General features: G+C 31.6%; 2 protein-coding genes and 1 non-coding gene across 3 annotated transcripts; 2 read left to right on the plus strand and 1 right to left on the minus strand.

The window, feature by feature from the left end:
• The first annotated feature begins 1,086 nt into the window (after positions 1-1,086).
• Positions 1,087-1,159, plus strand: TRNAF-GAA (transfer RNA phenylalanine (anticodon GAA)). Its single transcript has one exon. It is a non-coding gene; the product is annotated as a tRNA-Phe (tRNA).
• Positions 1,160-3,263: 2,104 nt separating this feature from the next.
• LOC137826701 (aspartic proteinase PCS1) lies at positions 3,264-5,497 on the plus strand. Its single transcript, XM_068632789.2, has one exon. It carries the CDS (start codon positions 3,712-3,714, stop codon positions 5,137-5,139), a length of 1,428 nt encoding a protein of 475 aa, XP_068488890.1. The 5' UTR covers positions 3,264-3,711; the 3' UTR covers positions 5,140-5,497.
• A 9,273-nt stretch (positions 5,498-14,770) lies between these two features.
• On the minus strand, positions 14,771-15,576 carry LOC137826700 (small polypeptide DEVIL 11). Its single transcript, XM_068632788.2, has one exon. It carries the CDS (start codon positions 15,548-15,550, stop codon positions 15,116-15,118), a length of 435 nt encoding a protein of 144 aa, XP_068488889.1. The 5' UTR covers positions 15,551-15,576; the 3' UTR covers positions 14,771-15,115.
• Between the last annotated feature and the right edge of the window lie 6,917 nt (positions 15,577-22,493).

The following is a 22,493-nucleotide window of genomic DNA, read 5'->3' on the forward strand; positions in this document are numbered from 1 at the left end:
TATTTTTCAAAGACTGGGATGCTCTTTAAATACATTGTTAGTTTAACTTTTTTTTATACTTAATTAGTACTTTGATGATCCGTTGTTTACCTTATGTTAAGAGGTAGAGACAAGTGTTTACAAAGATCTAAAAATTTTAGATTATTCATAATATTTTGAATTTTTTAAAGATATTATGTTGACATCATAATTTTATTATATAGATATACAGGGTTGACACATTTTTAAAATGTTTTACATTTATTTATTATTTTTATTAATAAATTATTTTTTCATAGAGGATCTCCCATTACCTAGTTGTAAGAAACTGTCCGAGCTATCACTTGAAGCTAAGTGGCAATAATGTAAGAGAGGTCCCCTCAAAGTGAATATGAAGATTTGAGCAGCATTAAATGTTTTCTGCCTCAAATGCATCCATTTCTACAAAAGACATATATTGCTTTTGATGCAAGGCTAATAGAACCCTAACTAGCTATCAGGGTCCATGGCTATGGAAGGAAGAGCTAAGTCTGGCACATAGACGATCATGACAATCACTTTTCCTAATGATAATTTTTTTTATTTTTTTATCAGAAAAACATTGAAAAATTAATTAAATAAGGATGTTCCTAATGATAAATATTGCATTGTCATGTCTATGTCTGATGTCAAAGCCAATTGCCAAGGATTATGTTATATCATATACAGTCACCACTCACAACTCGCATTCTTCATTGCTTGTTCATTATTGGACACCCAGACCCACTCACAAATTTATCTCACTGTTCATCACTATATACTACATCACTAAGAGGAGATTAATAATATCTGTATAATAATCTTAGATTAATACATGAATCAGCATTCAAAAAGTATTAAAAACACAGGTAAACTAGTTTCCTAACCTTACACTTTTTTATCCTTGTAATTTAGCCTATCTATAACTTTGTTTCCTATAATTATTTATTGTTTTCAATTTTCTAATTGTTTGTATTAAGTATCTTTGATCCCATCCATTATTTAATACGTGAGGCATCGGGTGTTTACAGATTAACAAAGAAAATTACAATGTTTTAAGAATAACAAATGTTTAAATAAAAATAAATTGCGGGGATAGCTCAGTTGGGAGAGCGTCAGACTGAAGATCTGAAGGTCACGTGTTCGATCCACGTTCATCGCAAATGAAAGCTAGCTTTTTATTTTTTTATGTTAATTTTTTGTTCTCTTAATCGATCACAATTAAAATATATTATGTTTTATGAGTTTTTTTTCGAATATTTTGTTAAACTTTCAAAATCTATATGAAGAAACTTATTTCTTGAAACTTTTTATAAAAAATATTTTTTCTATAAAAATAAATATCTTTAATAAAAGATTTTTTTTAAAACACAATCAGTTTCCTCATTCCGTCCAAAAATATACATATTAAAAAAACTTGTGCATCACGTTATTTTTCATGTTTCCTTTTCTTTTCCTAACATATCATATAATGAAAAAAACACATTTATTATTATTATTATTATTATTTGCTGGAGTCCGTCCACTTCCTCTTATGTCACCTAGAGTCTATAAGTTTTAAAAGTGTAACAAAATGTTTTCATAATTATTGTTAATCTCTGTTTATGTTTTGTTTTTTCTTGTCACTATCAATATTTTATTAAATATAATTTTTTTTTAGAATTATTAATGAGAAATTTAGAAACAAAACAAGATAAAACTATATGGCAAATTTCAAAACCTCAACCTTCGACCGATTCTTATGACTTTATGGATAGATTCCCACTAAATTATTGTAATGACTTTTAATTTGATGAATTATCGGTGTAAATTTTCCTATATTATTGTTAATTTGGTGTCATTGCATTTATTAAATTTGACTAATAATTAATTATTAAATAAGATGTCAAACTCTCATTAAGTAAGATGTCGAACTCCTATTGCGTGTCAAAATTAATGATAGACCTTCTTATGGCTTTTTGTGTATCTCCTATCTTAGTCAAGAGAATTTATTTCTCAATAAAATGGTAATTATATTAAAAAAAACTCCTTGCAAAAGTAAATTATAATCATAATTATAATAGTGCTAAACAACTATTGAATTTTAATTGTTAATTCCAAATTTTAAAGGCTGAAAATATCAACTGTGACAACAAATTTTTTTATTAAATATTAATTAATTTAGAAATTAAAAATAATGAATTATTACATTAGTTAAATTAAATATTATTTTATTTAAAATTACTTTTATTATTAATAAAAATTTAAAACAATTTAAAAAAAATTGTATTTAATAGTAACTATCAAAATTTTAACTACTAATTATTTTAAATTTTTAATTAATCTTTAATTAAATTAAAGATTAATTTAAAATCTAAATAAATAATACATAAAATCTTAACAATTGGAGTTACATATTAAATTAGAAACAATTTTATAAATTCTTATTAATAATAAAAAATTATTTTAAATAAAACTAATTTTTTTAATTTATAAAATAATATTTAACTTAATTAATATAATGATTAATTATTTTTATTTTTAAATTATTTGATATTTAATTATTATTTCGAGTGTACTGATGCAAGCAAGACACTTTATCCTTTACCAATGAAAAGCAAAATGTACATGAAGCTGGAAAAGTTTGGTCTTCGATTTGATTAAGTGATTCATACTGTATAGCATGGAATGAACTTGGATGCTCTGATTAGTCAAATCATGCTTTAAGATAGTGTGCCAAATTTTCAAGCATTCTCTAAGTAGCAATTGTGTATTAATCCACAACATACACACCATTTGATAACTCTAAGCAGTAGTTTTTTGTTGTTCTTGGCACTTCCGGGTTTTACTACAACACTGCACCTTTTGTCTATTTGCTTTTTGGTTTCCAGAGCTCCTTTTTCTAAAGAAAGTGTCGGTAGCATGAACCTTTTTTTTTTCTTTGGACACTCTTGAAATAACCATGTGTTTAAGCACTCTGTGAGATTCAAGGACGCATTTTGTAACATACATGTTTTAGATTGTTTGATGTGTGAAAGAAAAAGATAAGGAAATATCACACTTTTAACTTAACCATATCAATTCATTCTAACTACTTGAGATATATAATGTGCATGGATTCATATCCAAAATCACTTTAAGCCTGTAATACGAATTGATTTATCATCCCTACCAACATACATGGCGATCATCGGTTGAAGACGGCTACTCGATCTTCGTTATTTCTAAATGAAGTATAAGGTAATCATGGTTAGGATAAAAAATTCTATTTTGCTTCATCTTGGTTCAAAACACCTACTACCCCCTAAATAAAAAGGTAGATATTAAATGTTTCTGAATCTATAAATAGAGATCTATACACTATCACCATAAAAAAACAATTAAATACTCAAAAGATAAAACTTCATTATATACTATCTCACTATCATAGACTCATGCAGTCAAATAGTAAATTAAATAGTTAACCGTCTCACTCAGTAAGAAATACTTGGTATCAACACTATCAAGGTTTGCATTGCATACTAATCACCCTTTTGTTGTTAAAAAAGGTGGAATTTGTTAATAGTTTTACCTTTTATAATACTAGAAAACAATACATTCATTTTCCAGTGAATGTAACGACAGGAATTGTCCTCTGATACAGCTATACAGGAGAATCTTTAGAGAGCTCCACCACACCTTCACACGGAGACCGTCTGATAGTACAATCCAATCCTTTCTCTCTCCCAATTTAATATGATTTGGAAGTTCCAACTCAGCTACTCAACTCATGAGATGCAAACCAAACCTGAATCAATACATACTCTGAATAATCCACCAACAAACACAAACCTGAATCAATATTCTCCTTTCATGGCCTCTTCTAAGTCTTCTCTTTCTTATCCTCTCTGTTCCTTCGCAATCCCCCTCCTCTTCATTCTCCTCCAAATTCAAACATGTGTTTCTTCATCACAAACACAAAAATCCCTCCTACTGTCTCTAAAAACACAAACACAAACACAAACACCCTCACCCTCACGTAAGCTCTCTTTCCAGCATAATGTAACACTAACCGTCTCATTAACTGTAGGCTCACCCCCACAGAATGTTACCATGGTCCTCGACACAGGGAGTGAACTCTCCTGGCTCCACTGCAAAAAACTCCCAAACCTAAACTCAACCTTCAACCCTTTCCTCTCATCCTCCTACACCACAACTCCATGCAATTCATCCATATGCAAGACTCGAACTCGTGACCTTATCCTACCCGCTTCCTGCGACCCCAACAAACTCTGCCACGTCATCGTCTCCTACGCCGACTCCTCCTCCGTCGAGGGCACCCTCGCCGCAGAAACCTTCTTCATCGGTGGCGCATCACAACCACGAACCCTGTTCGGGTGCATGGACACCGCCGGGTACACCTCCGACGCCGACGAGGATTCCAAAACAACAGGTCTTATGGGCATGAACCGAGGCTCTCTCTCGCTGGTGACCCAAATGGCGCTCCCCAAATTCTCGTACTGCATCTCCGGGAAGGACGCCTCCGGAGTTCTCCTTCTGGGAGGTGGGGCCGCCGCCGCACCGTGGCTGGGGCCGCTGAAGTATACACCTTTAGTGACGGCAACAACCTCGTTGCCGTACTTTGACAGCGTGGCGTACACGGTCCAGCTCTTGGGGATCAAGGTTTCGGAGAAACTTCTGCAACTTCCGAAGTCGGTGTTCGTGCCCGACCACACAGGGGCGGGTCAGACGATGGTGGATTCGGGTACCCAGTTCACTTTTCTTCTCGGGTCGGTTTATTCAGCATTGAAAGATGAGTTCTTGGAGCAAACAAAGGGGGTGCTGACCCGAATTGAGGACCCGGAGTTTGTGTTTGAGGGGGCGATGGACTTGTGCTACCACGCACCAGCGAGTTTGGCGGCGGTTCCGGCAGTGACGCTGGTGTTTGAGGGGGCGGAGATGAGGGTGTCCGGGGAGAGGCTGTTGTATAAAGCGAGGAAGGGGAGTGATTGGGTTTATTGCTTCACTTTTGGGAACTCTGATTTGTTGGGAATTGAAGCATACGTGATTGGGCATCATCATCAGCAGAACGTGTGGATGGAGTTTGATTTGGTGAAGTCTAGGGTGGGGTTCACCGAGACAACGTGTGACCTCGCCAGTCAACGGTTGGGCCTCTCTCCTTAGATCTTGGACACTCGTTTATACCCGTCTGATTATCAGAATCTTTTTTGGATTCACTCAGTACAGCCATTAATCAATTATCAACCCTCGGATTAGAGATACTGCTTAGGGAAAAACTAAAATCATCTTATAGAATTTGGACTCTTTAACTTTACAGGTAAAGTTCGTTTACAGTTGCATTCTACTTTAACTACAACTGCTTTGTTATTAAATGTGTATTATAATGATGTTTTGGATGTTAAGAGAAGTTGATTTTGCTTCAATGAGAAACTGTTTGATTTTTTCATTTAAAAATAAATATTGTATGAAAGCTTGAAGTGATCGTTTATCTTATAGAAATTGTCCTTCTAATGTGTGTTTGAAATCTCTGATTTGTGTCTATTTTTAAGTGTGAGTGTGTGTTTTGTTTCCGTTTGTAAGTGTGTGTGATTTGAGACCATTTTAAATGGATTATCATAATAAACTTTCAGAAAACCATTTTATTTTCTATTTAAGTTCATTCTTATAAATACAAAATTATATTTCGTTATTATTTAACTTTTTAAAAAGGTGTTTGGAGATTAATTTGATTAGGTTGGGTATTAATCTGTTGTGTGTCTGCGGTTGTAGAGATAGACTTCAGGTAAAGATAGATGTATACCAATGCAACTTGGTACAACCACTTAAGCATTAAACAAAAACACTTTTTTAACTTACTAAATTATTGATTTTAGGGTTAAATATATTTTTAGTATATATATTTTCACTTTTGGTTTTTAATTTAAATTTTAAATCTTCTCAGTATTTATAATAAAAATTTATTCTAATAATTTTCTTATTACAATGATAAAGTTTAGATTAAAAATAAAATTTAATTTTATATATAAATACAGAGACGAAATATATAATTAACTCCATTTTAATTTACTTCAAAATTATTAAGATCAACTAAAAATTTAAATAAAAGCAAGAGAAAAAAAAAATTTAACCATATTTATAACTATCCTATTTTTGCTTAGTCAATGGGAAGGAAGACAGCAGCATTCATTTAAATCAATTATCACATTTTCTTTCAGGGCATGTTATAATAAAGTCATGGCATGAGATTAGGGGAAAATAAAAGCACATCATATTAATGTAGGACACATAAGTTGTGTGAACATTTAATTTTTTTTGCCTTTTAAGTTATCTCAACACTTAATTTTGTCAGTCATGTCAATATGAACTTGCACTCAATTTACCGGAAATGACGAAAATATTTTTCTGAATGATCTTAAATAGAAATATTCTAATATGAGAGATTTTATAAAAATAAAATAAAGAAGGGTGTGGATAAAAAAAATATTTTCAGAACTTTTTTTCTGAAAGTATTTGTATTTTTAGAACACATTAATTTCGAAAATTCTTTTTTAGAATACATTTCTAAATTTTACGTTTTGGATTTATTTTTAAAATTTATTTTTTGTATTTTGAAAATTTACTTTTCTGAAATAAAACTTTGATTTTTTAATTGTATTTTTAGAATTTTGGATTTTTAAATCTGGAAGAGAGGATAATTTTTGGAAAATTTGAAAAATGATAGAGTGCAAGTTCAAATTGGTATGGTACAGGAAGAATTCACCATCAATAATAAACCAGATACCTTTATCCTTGTTGGGTAGTCAAAATTGGGCTTGTTTCAGTATGTACCATTTTTGAAATTTTCAAAATTATTCTCTATTCTGAATTTGAAAATCTGAAATTCAAAATATACCTTTTCAAAAAATAATTCTATAATAAATTATTGTGTTTTAGAAATAAAATTTCGTAATAGAATTCAAAAACAAAATCTATTTCAGAAAAGTATATCTAGAATACAAAAAATACGTTCCAGGAAAAAAAGTTTAGGAAACAAAATCTGAAAAATATATTCTAGAAAGAATTTTCAGAATTTAAAAAAGTGTCTATAAATCTAAATCTGAAAACGTATTTCAAAAGTTGTATAGTTGGCACTCCCTCTTTTATTTAAGGGCAATTTTATCGTTTTACATGTAAGTCGGTTACAAGTTCAAATTTGGTAAAGTGCAGAAAGTAATTGGCTATATATTCTATGTGCATTGGGGTCTAGTTATAGGGTTTTTTTGAATGGATCTCGAATGAATATTTAGGCTTTGACTACTCCATTTTAGCGAGGTAAAAGAGAAAAGGAGAAGAAAACTAAATATCTATAGGTTCTCAAATGTTAGGATTGTAACTCGTGCATCTAATCTTATAAATGAACCACAATTACTACAACTAGGTCCTATTTTGTGACTTGAGACTTTATGGGTCTCAAAGTTAGATGGTCCTAGCCTAAACAAAAAATTGGGCCCATAAAAATTTTGTATTACAAATAAAATTTTGAATTCATTAGTGATTGAAACAATTAAATAATTAATGAAGTTATCTAGATGATGAGAATGGTAATAAGTTCACATGTAAGGAGATTGGGTCCTAGAGTGTTTCGTGATAATCAAAATTGATACACTTGGAATTGATACACTTGGCTAAGAATCAATTTTATCATAAAGAACTAAGCACATAAATATCAAACTCCATTTTGAGATTCTAAAAAGGAATTTAATTCTAAAGACACTTTTTATGACAATTAAAAGGGACCTTTTATTTTGGTTATACGAAGCAACTAAGATGATGAAAAATTAAGGAAACAAAAGCTAAGTCAGAAATTTAGTAAAAAATTTCAATACTTACTAAATAGCGTTGATGAATGAACATAAATGGGGGAACACAAACCTATACACAAAGCAAAGACGAAACAAGCAACACCAATTGAGAAAGACGCAAATGGAGGAACCGAGACGAAGGCAATGGAAACAGAGAAAACCAGTGAAGAAGGATGAGACAAACAAAGATAAAACGCAATGGTGAAATGAAGACGAAGGAAATGGATATGGAAGGAGAAGGAAAATCCATGATACAAAATTGGGTGCAAAAGAATTATTTATTTATGTTACCTATCTTCTATCTTAGTATATGAGTTATTAATTAAACTGACATACTAAGTAAGTACTTACTATAAAATATTAAAACTTCAACATCATAATAAATACTTATGCTATCCATTCAATTAATAATCAACATAATGAGTTTTTGAATAATTACACCCAATTTAATAAGTTGTCATAAATTCATTTCTTTTCTCTTAAGAAAATCAACACAAATGACAACTCAAGTGATACATTAAGTGAGTTAAAAATAATTTATTATCATGGTTAGTTGTTTTTATTATTATTTTTACAATCTTAATACATAAGATTTGTATTTCCAAGCGAGAGATAATTAATTAAAACATTTATTCTATATTTTTACTTCTTTAGCCTAATCTTCAAAACACTGGGTTGGTGATTGAGAAAGTTTTTGTTTTTTCATAAATTTTGCACATCTGTTTCATGTACAGGTGAATTCTCTTTCCATACACTATAATTTTGCACATCTGTTTATCACGCTTAATACCCCCACACAGCACAAATCAAAATTATTATCTGGGCTTATTTGAGTCCAATAGCATCCTTCGTGTTATTTGCGTTGAGGAAATTGCTTCCTGCACCCGATCAATTATGACTGACACCCGACGGATTTTTAAAATTTCCATTGTGTCCCTCTCTTTTTTATTTTGAAAAATAGTGTATGGTGAGGTAAAGGAAGTTCATTGTTGTGGTGAAACTTTACTTTGAGTTGGAGAAGAACAAATGAAAAATTTGATAGAAACCAAGTGCCCTAAGTACCTAACACTAATATGGATATAATATCCGCAAAACAACATATTCCGAATAAAAATATTCGCAAGTCAAAAGTCCATTACGGATAAAAATATCTGAAAGTCACTAATCAACTACGGTAAAAATATCTGCAAGCCAATAATGAACTACGGATAAAAATATTCGGAAAGCAATACTCAACTACGGATAAAAATATCCAGAAGCCATGTCAGTGTACCTTGACTTCTTCGACGATGGTTCCTTCTCCGACTTTCGAAGTTGACCGTGGCAGCTGTTGCTCTGCCTGTGATGATGAAGGTCACTGACGGTGAAGCAAACAAACGGAGACGAAGGTGGCTGATGGTGGCTGACTGTGATGGTTGCGCCTGCGGCTGTTGTTGGTTCACGCACAAACGGAGAAAAAGAAGAATAGGGTTGGGTGTAGATCACACTTAAGGTATTTTCAAATTTAATAAGGATAGTTTAGTCTTTTCCTATATGCAATTGGATGTCAGTTCAAAATAATCGGGTACAGGAAGAATCAACCTTACTATTGCAAGGCCCAGCTATTGTTGTTTTTTGTACACCCAATTATATGGTAAATTCTTCGTGCATCTCCTTAGTTTCTTCTGGCCCCTTCATATTCTAATTTCGAAAAAATATAAATTATAATTTATATTACAAATTCTAAAATTCAAAATCCAAAACCCTAAATCAATTTTTATTGCCACGGTAATAACATTGGACGAAGAAGGTGGAATCGAGAACTGCTGTGAGACTGTAGAAGTGAGAGTTGTTGCAGCTGAGAAAGAAAAGAGATGGTGTTTAATGAAAAAGGTGAAAAAATGGATAAACTTAATTATAAAAAAAGGCACCAGCATATGAATAACCAAAATTTTACATCTTAGATTCATAAATAGCACGTGATAGTTTTGGTCATTTAACTTATAGAAACTAACTCTTTTTAGATGCAAAATTTCGCATTATTAAGAAATGGGAGCTAAAATATGAATAAGCATGGAACAGTTATCGAGGCCATAAATTCAAAAGTGATGTGACGTGACATTGCTCCAACACATATGAAATTGAAGGAATAATTCGTTATGCATGGCTGATTATTTGAATTTTTTTTTATCAAACTTATAATTATGAAATGTTATATTCAGAAACACAGACTCAACGAACTAATCACATTCATTAATTTAATGCTTGCAAGTTTATGATTTATAATTAGGCTTTGGTTGTGGATAATATTAACTTTGTCTTCTAATTCTTTAAGAACATAAAAGAAAAGAAAAAAAGGCAACAAGCTATTTATGGACAAACACACCCTCCTCCATTCTTCCTTCTTCAGAATATTTCTCTACTGCCAGCTAGTGCATGCGTGTCTCTGAGTCGACTTTGACTCTGACAACTTTTTTAATTAAGCAAATAATCCCATTCTATTAAATGAAACAAAGTACTAATCATTAAGATTAAGAATATAACTTAATTCATTTCCTAAACATTACATCCAAAAAGTATGCCCATAAACGAAAACCTTTAGTTGCTCTCTAATTTCGTAATAAAACATAAAAGGTTGGAATCTTTTAGGGCTTTTTGTATTTTAGTTTCTATATTAGTATAAAATATCATTTATTCACATACTTTTATTTCTATAAAACAAATTACTATTAATGCATGCATTTACATGGAAATGATACGTTGCGATTTTAAGGCATGCGTGCGGTGATGTGACGTTTGACCATACGTGGACCTATGCGCCATAGGAATTAGGTCAAGCCCAACATAACATCTTCATCTAACCCTATTTACCTTTTGTCTTTTCCTAGGCCCCACTCTTAACCCATGGGCTTTTTCTGTTGCAGCAAAATTTTACTCAATACATTACAAATTTAAGGATGAATTTCAAAGTTGCCTTACTTTTTAAGATTTTATCATATCTTTTTATATGACTTTGTTTATCATTTACTAATGTCGATTTTTTTTGTTTTCTAAGAGATCCTAATAGTAATATCAAAGTTTGATTTGATTAATTCAGATAGGTGAAGAATTTCTTATATTGAAAGTTTTCTTTAATAACTTGTTGGTATCAAATTTCTTACCAATCCGAGGTAATTTCTAGTTTTGTAGTATTAAATGGGACACCTCGTTGTGGGTTTTACTGAAAAATCTGATGGGCCTGGTAGTCTAATACTCTAAAGGGATAAAGTAATTCCCCCATCTCATGGTCTATTTTCTATATAGGGTATGTAGCTGTCTAAACTTTCTGGGTGGGGTTGTACTTGAACCAATTTTATTTTATGACTAATATAATACTAAATAGTACAATTTTTGTTGTGTATCTAAAATGCTGGTGAAGATATAAATACATGAAGATATTTGCTTTTATAATTTATGTTATTAATTGAGCAAATGGGTTATTATGAATAGAAATGTTGATACGAGTCAAGGTTAGTAATAGCATCACTCAACTCAGCTATTCATTAGCATACAAATAAAAGATTTGATGGGTCATGTGTAATAATTGTTTACATTTTCAATAAAAAAAAAACCAAGTGCATTAAATGACGAGTTTTGACTAATGAGTAAGACCCAAAAAGGATTGAGCTTTTGAAGAGAGTACATGAAGTTAGTGAATGTTACAAAAAGGAAACTTTATACTTTATATGCTATAAGTGAGCCTAAAATTGAATTATTGAGAGTAGAAATTAGAGTTTTGTTTAAGTTACACATATTATTTGAAAAATATATATATATTATTTGTAAATGAAATATTTAAAAAAAGTTAATTTTGATGGAAAGAAACGTTGGGAGAAGGGTAAAAAAATGAGAAGAAAAAGTAGGGCATAGAATAATTATGGAATAGGAGTGTAGGAGCTACGAACTAATAATTAGGAGTGGTGTAGTTTCATAATAATTCAGATGCGTTTACTGTTGGAGATCTTTCAACAAAACTAGACAAAGATGGATGGAAGTGGGGACAATGGTTAATCAATGATTTTGGATTACTTTTTGACCATAATTAACTTATTTAACTCATCAAATTGGTGTGCAACACTCACATGATCTAAAGATCATGCACCAGTATCTATCTCTGTTCCCTGTCACGTTCATTCAAAACCTATAATTACTTTCACAATAATCTTATTACTATAATAATGTTCTTTTATCCAATCATATATCTTCCTTTTTTCACTTTTCTTATTCTCTATGATTTATTGTGTAGAACAAATCATTGTTTCGTGAATGCATAGTCAAAAAATGTGGGGAAGGTGAGAATAATAGACACCACGCTGACTCTCTCAATCGTTTCCAACTCACACACACACTATTCACTAATACTTATTACTAATGCCATTAGAAAGCAGTCAAATAATATTTAATATGCTTCAATCAAATTCAAATATCGGTGCAGATTTCGTAGATCATCCAACTATAAGTGCCTTTGGATGTGGGATGATTATGTTTTCACTTTTCCAAGATTTGTTAACTAATATTTAAGGACTGTGTCGTCAATTAAAAACATTTTTCATTTATTAATTTCTTATTTTTAATACAAAGTCAAAAAAAAAAAAATTCTTGAGCCTTTTTTCTCTTATCAAGTTTATGAAAATTTGTCTGAATAGACATTTTTTTAGTTGCATTAATTCCTTCCTTCAACCGCGTACTTTTATTTTTCTAATTTGATTGTAATCGATGTCCTTTCGGCAAGTGCAAACAAATCTCAATGATTAACATCTCAACTTATCTTAAATTTTGAGAATGATTCTTCTTTGATTACATACCAACAAAGTGCACCAAAAGAAGGTTTTGAAGGAAAAGCAAAATCTTCCTTTTGACCAGAAAAAACCCATAACCTACTACACTATATGGCCATTAGAAACAGCCGAAAACCCGAAAACCGAAAAGATGGATGCTAAATAAATGCATAACCCACAACACAACAAGCATGAACAAATAATTGTGTGCCATGGAAAAATGTTAATAAATGCTTTCAAAGTACCAATTAGAGAAATACAAATATGAAACATGTTAAAACGATAAAACTCATCCAATACCCTTTTAAATAATTTAGATTACGTAATATGTATTCACTACTCTTAAAATAGTTTTAGAAACTTTCTAAACTTTATTATATACCCACACACAAACACAAATACAAGTTGCTTTTTGTACACTTTTATTTAATTATGCAACAAACGAATCTACATGTTTTTTTTTCTTTCATTCTATTCAACTCACCATATTAAATTAAAACTCGCTTCTATTTCATAAATGTCTTACTTAATTTATTGCTTCTAAAATAGAAACGAGACTGGGGTGAAATTTCGTTGCATTTATATTTTGCAATAACGGAAACAGTAAAATGTGAAACACCACCCTATTTTTGGTATGTACATCGAAAATTGTTTAGCTTTTAAATAACCAAAGAAAGAAAACAGTGTTCAGTTTCATTGTCTCTATATATGATATACAGTTATTATATTTTTTCACACATAATATAATACAATGTGAGATCACGTCATCTAATGGAATAGAAAAATGATGGTTCTGATTAATAAGAAGTTGGGTGGAACAGGATAAAGTCAAATGATAAATTTAAACGTATATGAGTTTGAAAGTAGTTAATGTAAACAGAAGAAAAGAGCACGTTATGTAAAATAGTCGTACATTATTACGTAACGATAATTTATAATATATAGAAGTAATAATATTAAAGAAAAAAAAGAGTGTTGGTGATATAATAATAATTTATGCGTGTGGTGTAGAAGAAGGTGTTGGCGTGAGAGAGTGTTTGTGTTGCCATTGTCAACAACTCATCATCCATGGCACTTCCTGCCAGCCTGCCATTCCCAAAGGCGTGATGATGAAAAATAAGAAAAAAATGAAAATGGTTTTACACTTTAACCAGGACAAACAAACTCTATAGCTTTTTACTGCACAAACCTTTACCACATGTAGAGGTTTTTGTGGAGTTAGACGCCAAAGAAAAGGGCATGATTTCCATCAAAGAAACGACCCAAATTAGCTAATGAAGCAATGGTTCGTTCATTCCCAAGGCCAAGCAATTCAAATTCACTCCCCACTTACCTCACCCTCAATCAATTCTTGGTCCAATGTACCCTCTAAATAATAAAGCAACGCACGTTCTGCTAAGGATCAGGACCAGGAAAAAGAATAACGCACCAAAAATACCTCCTGACCAAGATTATAGGGTCAAACTAGTCCATGCAGTGGTCAAACAACTCAACTCTACCTAGCACATTCAGGACACTTTCGTCATTCACATCGCACAAATAAACAATTTTGCATTAAGAGTCCTGCCAAAACAACGTTATCAGCAACCCCCCTCACCTTCTAGAATAACCTTCTTATTTTCCACTACCTTTTACCAAAACTAATTGCTCTTCCAATTCCTTAAAATAAACAAAATCAAACCTCCTCTGTGAGTTCCAATGATTTCAGCGACTCTCATCAACAGAGATTTTTCCTCACAACAATTGTTGAATTACAGTGAAAATGAGTATTTAATGCTGTCCATTTACGATTGTGATTAGAGAGAATAGTTCTTCTTCACTTGGATGGTTTCATTGTCATAAAATTTAATTGTGGCAAAAGATTATTAAACAAAGCCCGATGTTGCGTCAGCCTAAGCACGTTTAGATCTACACTGTAGAGAGACCCTACCCTAGCTTACCTCATATCTCAGCAGCAATGGTTTGAAGGGAATCTCAGAGATTTAAGATCTCAATCAAACAAACAAACACCCATCACTTCTTCCTCAATCCCAAAGAGCAACAACGCCCACAAACGGAAACTGGACCAAAAGCCTAAAAATATGAGAAATTGTATTTAAGAGCAGCATAGAAGAAAGGAAAAAAAATAATTTAAAAAGCAGCGGCACCAGGCAGAAATTGTATCTCTCTAAGCTATATCATATATTTCAATTAATCTCTCCATTCTAAACATATTTCTATCAGTTCTCAGACAGCCAAGAAAATTAACCAAAGGTAACACCAAACAAGACTACCCTCCATTGATGGGTTCTCAGAACAACCTTAAAAAAAGCAAAACAAAATTGAAAATTTCTAGCCAAGAGAAACAATTTTTTTATGTACAGTATATCTCAAGCGACCTCCATAACACTGAAAAGGGATCTGATCTAAAGCGAAAGAAAAGAGGAAGGGGACTCAAAAAGAGAGAACTTTATGCCCTCTCAACAACCCATTGCGTCTCCCTCGTAGACCCTTTTCTTCTCTTCACGAATCGCTGTAGTCACGCCAGCAAATGAGCATTGTCACACACCGCCTCATGATGTAGAAGCGCGCCCTTTGCTCCTTGACGAGCCTGGCACACTTGCTCGCAAAAGCACACCTTCTCTGTGAGGAATTCTTGATGAAAGGGGCGCTGGAGGACCTGCTTCTGGTGGATCCTTCTTTCTTCGACAGCTTCCACTTCTCATCGAAGTACAGAGTTGGAGTGGTGGATACAGAAGAAGCCATGGAGATGAAACGAAAGGGATTTTGCTTTGGTGGAAAGAGAGGTGAGGAAGGAGGAAAAGGAGAAACTTTGGCCTGTGGGAAGTGAATTAATTTACTGAGAGACTGAGTCACTGAGGAAGGGATGAGGGGGGAGGGTGAGTATTTATAAGGGGTTAGATTGGAAAAAGGGGTAGCTGATGAGGGGGGTCTCATGTGTGTGGCAGTGTGTGTCACCTGGTTCTTCCTTTGCCTTGAGAGCCCCACTTTAGTTTTTTTATTTATTTTAAATTGTAAATATTGGGAAATGACTTTTTTATTTTATTTTAATGTTATAATAGTATAATAATATATTAAATGTTGGTTAGGGAAAGTATTATTATAGTGAGGTGGGTTCCCAACGCACACGTCAGTGGTGAAAGGGAGAGACGGAAATTGAATGCAGGAAATCTTAGACTGATACTTTGTTCATTTTGGTAGGGAAAGAGAAGGAAATTGAGAAAATAGGGGATGGTGGACTAGAATAAAGGAGTGAGTGAGGTGATGTGAGGTGAGGTAAGGTAAGGTAAGTAGGTAACTGTAAAATTTGTGTGTGAATATGTGAGGGTCTGAAACTGAGAGGAAACTTTGTCAGCATGTGGGAGAGGTTTCACAGAGGATCAAATTGGGAGTGAAACTTTTAGAGTGAAAAACTTTTGTCATTGGGAAACCTTGGTGGTGAAAAAGAGCATTATTTGATTTTCCTTTGTAGGCTACAAGTGCCCAATGCAGAAGAGATTCTAGGAGGTGGGGGACCAAGAGTGTTTGTTTATGTTGCTGTTCACTAATTTTACCTATGTGATCTGGAACCCACTTTTACTTCTACTGTGGATGGATAAAGCTCTCTTGTCTGTTACAAAGCCTATGTTTTTTTCTTCAAAAGGGATTGTCATTTTCTCAGTGGAATTTAGGAATCTTGCCTCATATCTCTTTTTTAGGACAACAGCTTATTTATGCTCCTTTGTGTCATTTGGCCCTTTTACAAAACCAAATGTGCATCATATTAGTCCTGAGGTGACAACCAGATTCTAGTTGAAAACCGTGTCATACTTTACTTTATTTCTTAACACTTATTTTCCCCTAACTCCTATATCCTCATTAATAAAACTATCTCTATCCCTTTTCTTTCATTGCTAATAAAACCATCTTAATTTTTACTTTAACAACAAAAATTTTACCTCCGTTTCTCAAGTGTCACTCTGTATTTGGTTTTACGTGGGAAAAAGGGTATCAGAATTGATTCTAATAGCGTGTCTGAACACGCTTATTGTAGTAGTTTTTCACATTCCAATAAAATATACTATCCAACTAATTTTATCTTCTCTCAAATTTCATTATATATACACGTAAATCTTTACTTTCTTGTATAAATTTGAAGTTGTCTCAACTCAATTTAGTGCTAGTACTTTCTTAAAAACTACAATTCTTTTTGTTAATTATATTCATACAAGTTTTTAATAGATAATGTTTGATATTATATTTATTACAAGACTGTTTATTTTAAAATATGTATTGTAAAGTAAACTTTAATTCAAGGTCTGCACTGTTTTCATTTTATGATTAACTATGCGTAATGTTAAGATTGATTATTTAAAAAAAATGGGTTAATTTAATTAGTGTTATACCACATATTTTGAATCTTGATTGGATCATATGTAAGTTTAAATAAATAATTTGATCAAAAGGTCATATTAGACAAGAGAAAGGTAAACTCGTTCATTAATCATCCATAATTTTTATCATCAATGATTCTAAATTATTCCTCAAACATATAATAGATAATAGGATATAATAAGAAATAAATTTTCTAACACTATTTTTCAAAACAATCTGTCAAGGAGTATTTGTTTCATGTAATATACATTTTTTTTGGGCAATAAAAATGAGAATAAATATTTTTACATTTTTAAGAGGTTATGGAAAATATATTCTCAGGTATGAATGAAAATTATTATTCACAAAAACTACCTATTCTTATTATTACACTTTTATTTTTTCTATTTAAATTAAATTTAGTGTTTTAAATTAGTAAATACCACCCAAGCACATGATTATTAAAATATTGTTATCAAATATAACATTTCATATAATATAATTTCTGATTATACAAAATCAGTTAAATCAACGTCTCATTAAGTTTTAGTTGGAATTCATATGGATATGTTAGTTTGGAAACGAGATCTATCAAATAAAAAAACAGTGAGAACACTCATTTAAATTTACCAAACAAAGGATCGTTTGTTAGAATGAAGGTATCATATAATTCACACATTTCAATAAATAATAGTTTATTTTTCACAACATAGATAATACTTCCTTAAAGTAAAGTAGGCAATAATTATTTACAGTGTTAAATTAGTGAGAACATTTTTTGTATTATTATATATAAAACTATAAGAAAGATATTGTTGAAAACTAGTGTTTTTTATTATTTTTCTATAAAAACAAAAAAAAACAATCATTGCTTATTTATTTACCATAAACAGTGAATGATCATGTTCTCAAACATTTAAGATGAAATTTGTTAAAGTGTTAAAAAATGTTTCACTTACACTACTTAAAACAAAGTTTTAAAGTATTTATGTATTATATTAGAATTAAAAGAAGGGGAAAAGAAAAAAGAAAAGGAGTTGGTTGGGTTGATTCCACATAACCACCACCAAGTTGATAGGTATGAATTTTGAATGCAAAAGGTACGTGTGAAGAAGTGACGAATACCAAAGTCTCTCCTTTTTACCTACTCTTGGAGGTACACAGGCCTACAAAAACTTGTTCATTTTGTTGCTTATGTCATCTCTTAACTCTCTCAACCATTGTCTGCATTGGGTGCACCACTGAGGAGCCAGCCACCCAGCAGCAGCACACCCTATAAGCAAGTTGTGATTCTGTGAATCTTTGTTTTTTGCATCTCAAGTTTTCTCTGTGTAGGTTCTTGGTCTGTGTTAGGGTAAAAGATAAAAAATGAAAGGTGCATGATACATAGTGTGTGTGTGGATGTGACCGTACGTGGTACTCGGGGTCCATTCTACTACTTGTGCCCCATTGGTGAAGTCTCTCTTCTATCATCAAGGGAAGACTGTGTGACCCACAGCGACATATCAGAAGCCGTGTTTATTGTACGAACCCTGATCGAACATACCACCATTGTTGCTTTAATTAGCTACCCTATAAGGTGCTCATCTGCATGTGCAACAAACAAGTTGCGACGTATCCAATTTTTTTTCATTTACTTTAATTTCATCATCATCATCATCATAGGGCAAGAGGCAAGAGGCAAGAGGGCATGGCAATGGCAAAGCCTTACCATGCCCGTGATGGGAAATATCACTGCTCCTCTCTGTAACTTCTCATCAACTCTTGTGTTTACATTTCAATGTCCAAACAAATGAACCTCACCGTGAAAATGGACAATTCCTTTTCCAACTCACTCCCTACCAATATCAAACTATCATCAAACGTGACGGGGTTGAGTTTCAATTATTGTCACTGTCTTCTCATAATTGAAACCACAAATAATGTTTCCAAACTCTTTTTTTCCATACTTGGACTCTTTTCTTTCAGGTCATTGTATGTGGTAGCAATCATGGACCCCTGCTTTTAAAATTTTAGTCAATTATGTGTGCAAATAAAAGCGAGTGTACATTGAAACAAAAAACCTCAATTAATCGTTTAGCAATTTTGCACGAGTGTGACTCTGACTTTTCTGGACTGTTCCAATTTTTATTTACAGATTTAGTATGTACACTAGTAAATGCACTTTCCACTGTCCTACATCTCAAGCACTTCTCAACTTTCGCTACAAATTATGCTCTATTCTTATTTATTCCATGTCGGCATTCCTATTTTACTTATTTGCAACTAATTTACAATTACTTCTAATTCACTGTTAACAATTTTTTATTTATTATTAATTAATATATGAAACTTTTCACAGTTTTCTATTAGGGGTATTGGTAGTATGAATTAGATCGATCATGGAGGGGTGTGGTGGGATCATTTCATCCAATCATTCTGATTTTGTCATTTCATTTTTCCATCCTTTAAGTCTGATTATGCTACTTTCCTATTCACCCAATATAACCTTATAATTACAAATTTTTAGTTGCTGATAATTACGAACTGTTTTCATTTTGGCTGGATTACAATTTCATTATCTACATTGTTCTCTTGTCATGTTGTTGTCAGCATAATGTACAATAGTTTACTTGGATTGTATGTAACAATTTGCGTTTTCAGCTGTTATTATTCTAAATTTCTCGAGTTATCCTAAGTTCGTTGTCATAATCTTGTTTAAGGTTAATTCTCTAATATATACCTTAAATTTAGGTTATATTTGTGGATTTTAAAAAAATGGTATAACAAAGGGTTATTTAGTTGTGTTTTGAAATGCATGAGGATTATTTTAATATGCCACGTGAATTGCATTGAGATTACATATACCGCTGGACAATGTTATCTCAAAATTATGTGTATAGGCATAACCATGTGCATATTCATATATATATATATATATATAATATTTCATTTATTAAAAAATATTAGAATGTATTATTCACGCCATATATAGTAGCACCATAAAATGGACTAGTACTCTTATAAGAAAGAGATTGTTTTTGTCTTTGACTTAATCAGGTCCTTTTACGGTCTTAATAGGATTAATACTTAGTGATGGTTATAAGAGCAATCTCAACGAAATTATTTATTTTTATAAAAGAGATCACTTTATAAAGTATTACTATAAGACCATGATATTTTTTTAACGAATTTATGTTCTTTTTAAAAAAATGAAGATTTAAAGCGTAAATATTACATGTAATTGACTTGAAAAAAATAAATAAATAAATAAATATATATATATATATGTATATATATATATATATATATATATATATATATAAAAGTTGCTTGAAAGTGCCGGGAGAAGTGACTAATATGGTTCTTACATATTTATAAAGAAGTTTTTCCATGGTTAGGTGACTTAATTTTTGCTTTAATTTAGTTTCATGGATAGGGAATATGTGATTTTGTTGTTTTGAAGGAGAACGCACTTGACGCACAAGCAATCTCTAACTATAAGCCTAGAGTATTAGTTTTTTTTTTTTTTTTTACGTTAAATTACAAATTTTGTAGATAAACTAGCTATGTTGGAACAGAGCTTAGAGGTTGGAATTGGCTTATGCATGACTTTACCTTATGAAGATTCTCTTTTTATACTAGGCATCTCTAGGACAACACATTTGTTTTTGTTCATATAGTTATTTTGAAGTTCAAATTAATAAGTGGGACGGAGAACCATTCTTGATGGGGTTAGTTTCTTTTGTTAGATTCTAGAGTGTGTAATGTAGTCTTTTTATATAGGTATTTTGTAAGAAGTATATAGGGAAAATAGTGTTTTCTATGAATGTTGGCTCATTAATCTCTTTTTTTGTATGAGGGTTGAAGTATCTCTAAAATACTTCTTTGTATTATATTCATTCTTTGTCAACAAAAAAATATCTAAGTTGTTTGACTTTATAATAATTATTTTAAAAATCAAAATATGTTGGAGATTCCACATCGACTAGAGATTAGAGTCTTTAATTGTATATAAGTGGGTGCAAACCTCAACCTTATGAGCCGGTTTTATGGGGTTGAGTTAGGCTTAAAGTCCACTTTGTAATATGGTATCAGAGCATGTTTTCGAGCTTATCCTAGCGAGTATTTGTTGGGCTTATCGTGCCACCCGCTATCGGACCCTATGAACCGATTTTATGGGGTTGAGTTAGGCTTAAAGTCCACTTCGTAACAAAATAACATTAATTTATAATTGATTGGTTGTATTAATTTTTTTATTCACAATATATAAAAAGTAAATTTATAATTTCATTAATACTAATCATCATAAAAAAAAATGAATTATAGGAAAGGGGTCAATTTATTTTTTTGATTTAGTTTATGGATTGGTATGAGAGATGAATTCTGATCTAAGATACTTAGATGATTGAAATTTACACAGTATCTTGAGTTATTAAACACTATTAAATGTTTAAATTTTAACTACTATTATTTAAGGATGAAATTTACATCACAATCTTCAACAAGTTGTGAAATATTACATTTGTGTTAAGAAGACTTTCTTTTTATCAACACAGAGAAAATAAATAAATATAGGTATTTCAGTGATACCTCAATCCTTGTACAAAACTATTGCACACAAGCCTCACAACAAAATCAGATAGTCCTAATAAGAGAGCTCTTATAGTAGCAAAAAGAAAAATTGCAGGAGAAACACCAGCAAGGACCTTCAATCATTAATACCAAACACAATCAGCAAAATACTTGGACACAGAACAATAATCTCATCCAATCTTGTAGACCGTAAATAGTCATTGAGTTGGTCCATTAGAAAAATTACAAACAAAAGCATTTACAATACATGATTTCTCTAGCCTAAGCCTAACACTTTACTCATTCTCTATCATTATCCATCATTGCTATTTCTACCATTGTGTTGATATAGGGATCGTGAACCAAGCCAACAACTAGAGAATAAAGCAATTCGAATTCTATGGTGCTAAAGGGTGGTATGTTACAACCAAGACAACCTTTACGACTATGTTTCTTCCTCATTGTTTGGCAGTAGCTATTGCACTAGTTAGCCTTCCATTTTGCTACATATAATTCTGCATACCGCACCAGAGTAGGTCCTAAGAATAATAAGGCCGTTGCACCAAGCACTATCATCACACAACAAATTTCTTCTTCGATCATCATGCTATTCTTCATAATTTGCTTTGTATCATCATTTGCTTCTATTCTTCATCATTTGTGTTAAGAAGATGTTAGCAATACATGTACAATAAGTAATATTTTCTCATTATATACATCCAAATATGTTATTTATGTTTCTATATATACAAGGTGATATAGGAACATTGCATGACAAAAAAAAATTATCTTCCACTCTAAAATAAAATAGATAAGTTACTATTATACAGGACACATAGCAGTATTTATACTATATATTATCTTTTGATTGTTAAGGGTATTAATTGGAGGTATAGAGAGACTGATGATATATTTTGTATAAAGGTTGAAATATTTATTAAGTGTTTATTTATTTAATTAATTTTTTTTCGTA

The sequence above is a fragment of the Phaseolus vulgaris genome, chromosome 8, assembly GCF_051622355.1.
Source record: "Phaseolus vulgaris cultivar YP4 chromosome 8, ASM5162235v1, whole genome shotgun sequence".
In the NCBI taxonomy this organism is placed as follows: domain Eukaryota; kingdom Viridiplantae; phylum Streptophyta; class Magnoliopsida; order Fabales; family Fabaceae; genus Phaseolus; species Phaseolus vulgaris.

Excerpts from the sequence above, each read along its gene's own strand:
- LOC137826701 (XM_068632789.2), top strand. The coding sequence starts at position 3,712 with ATGATTTGGAAGTTCCAACTCAGCTACTCAACTCATGAGATGCAAACC.
- LOC137826700 (XM_068632788.2), bottom strand. The coding sequence starts at position 15,550 with ATGAGACCCCCCTCATCAGCTACCCCTTTTTCCAATCTAACCCCTTAT.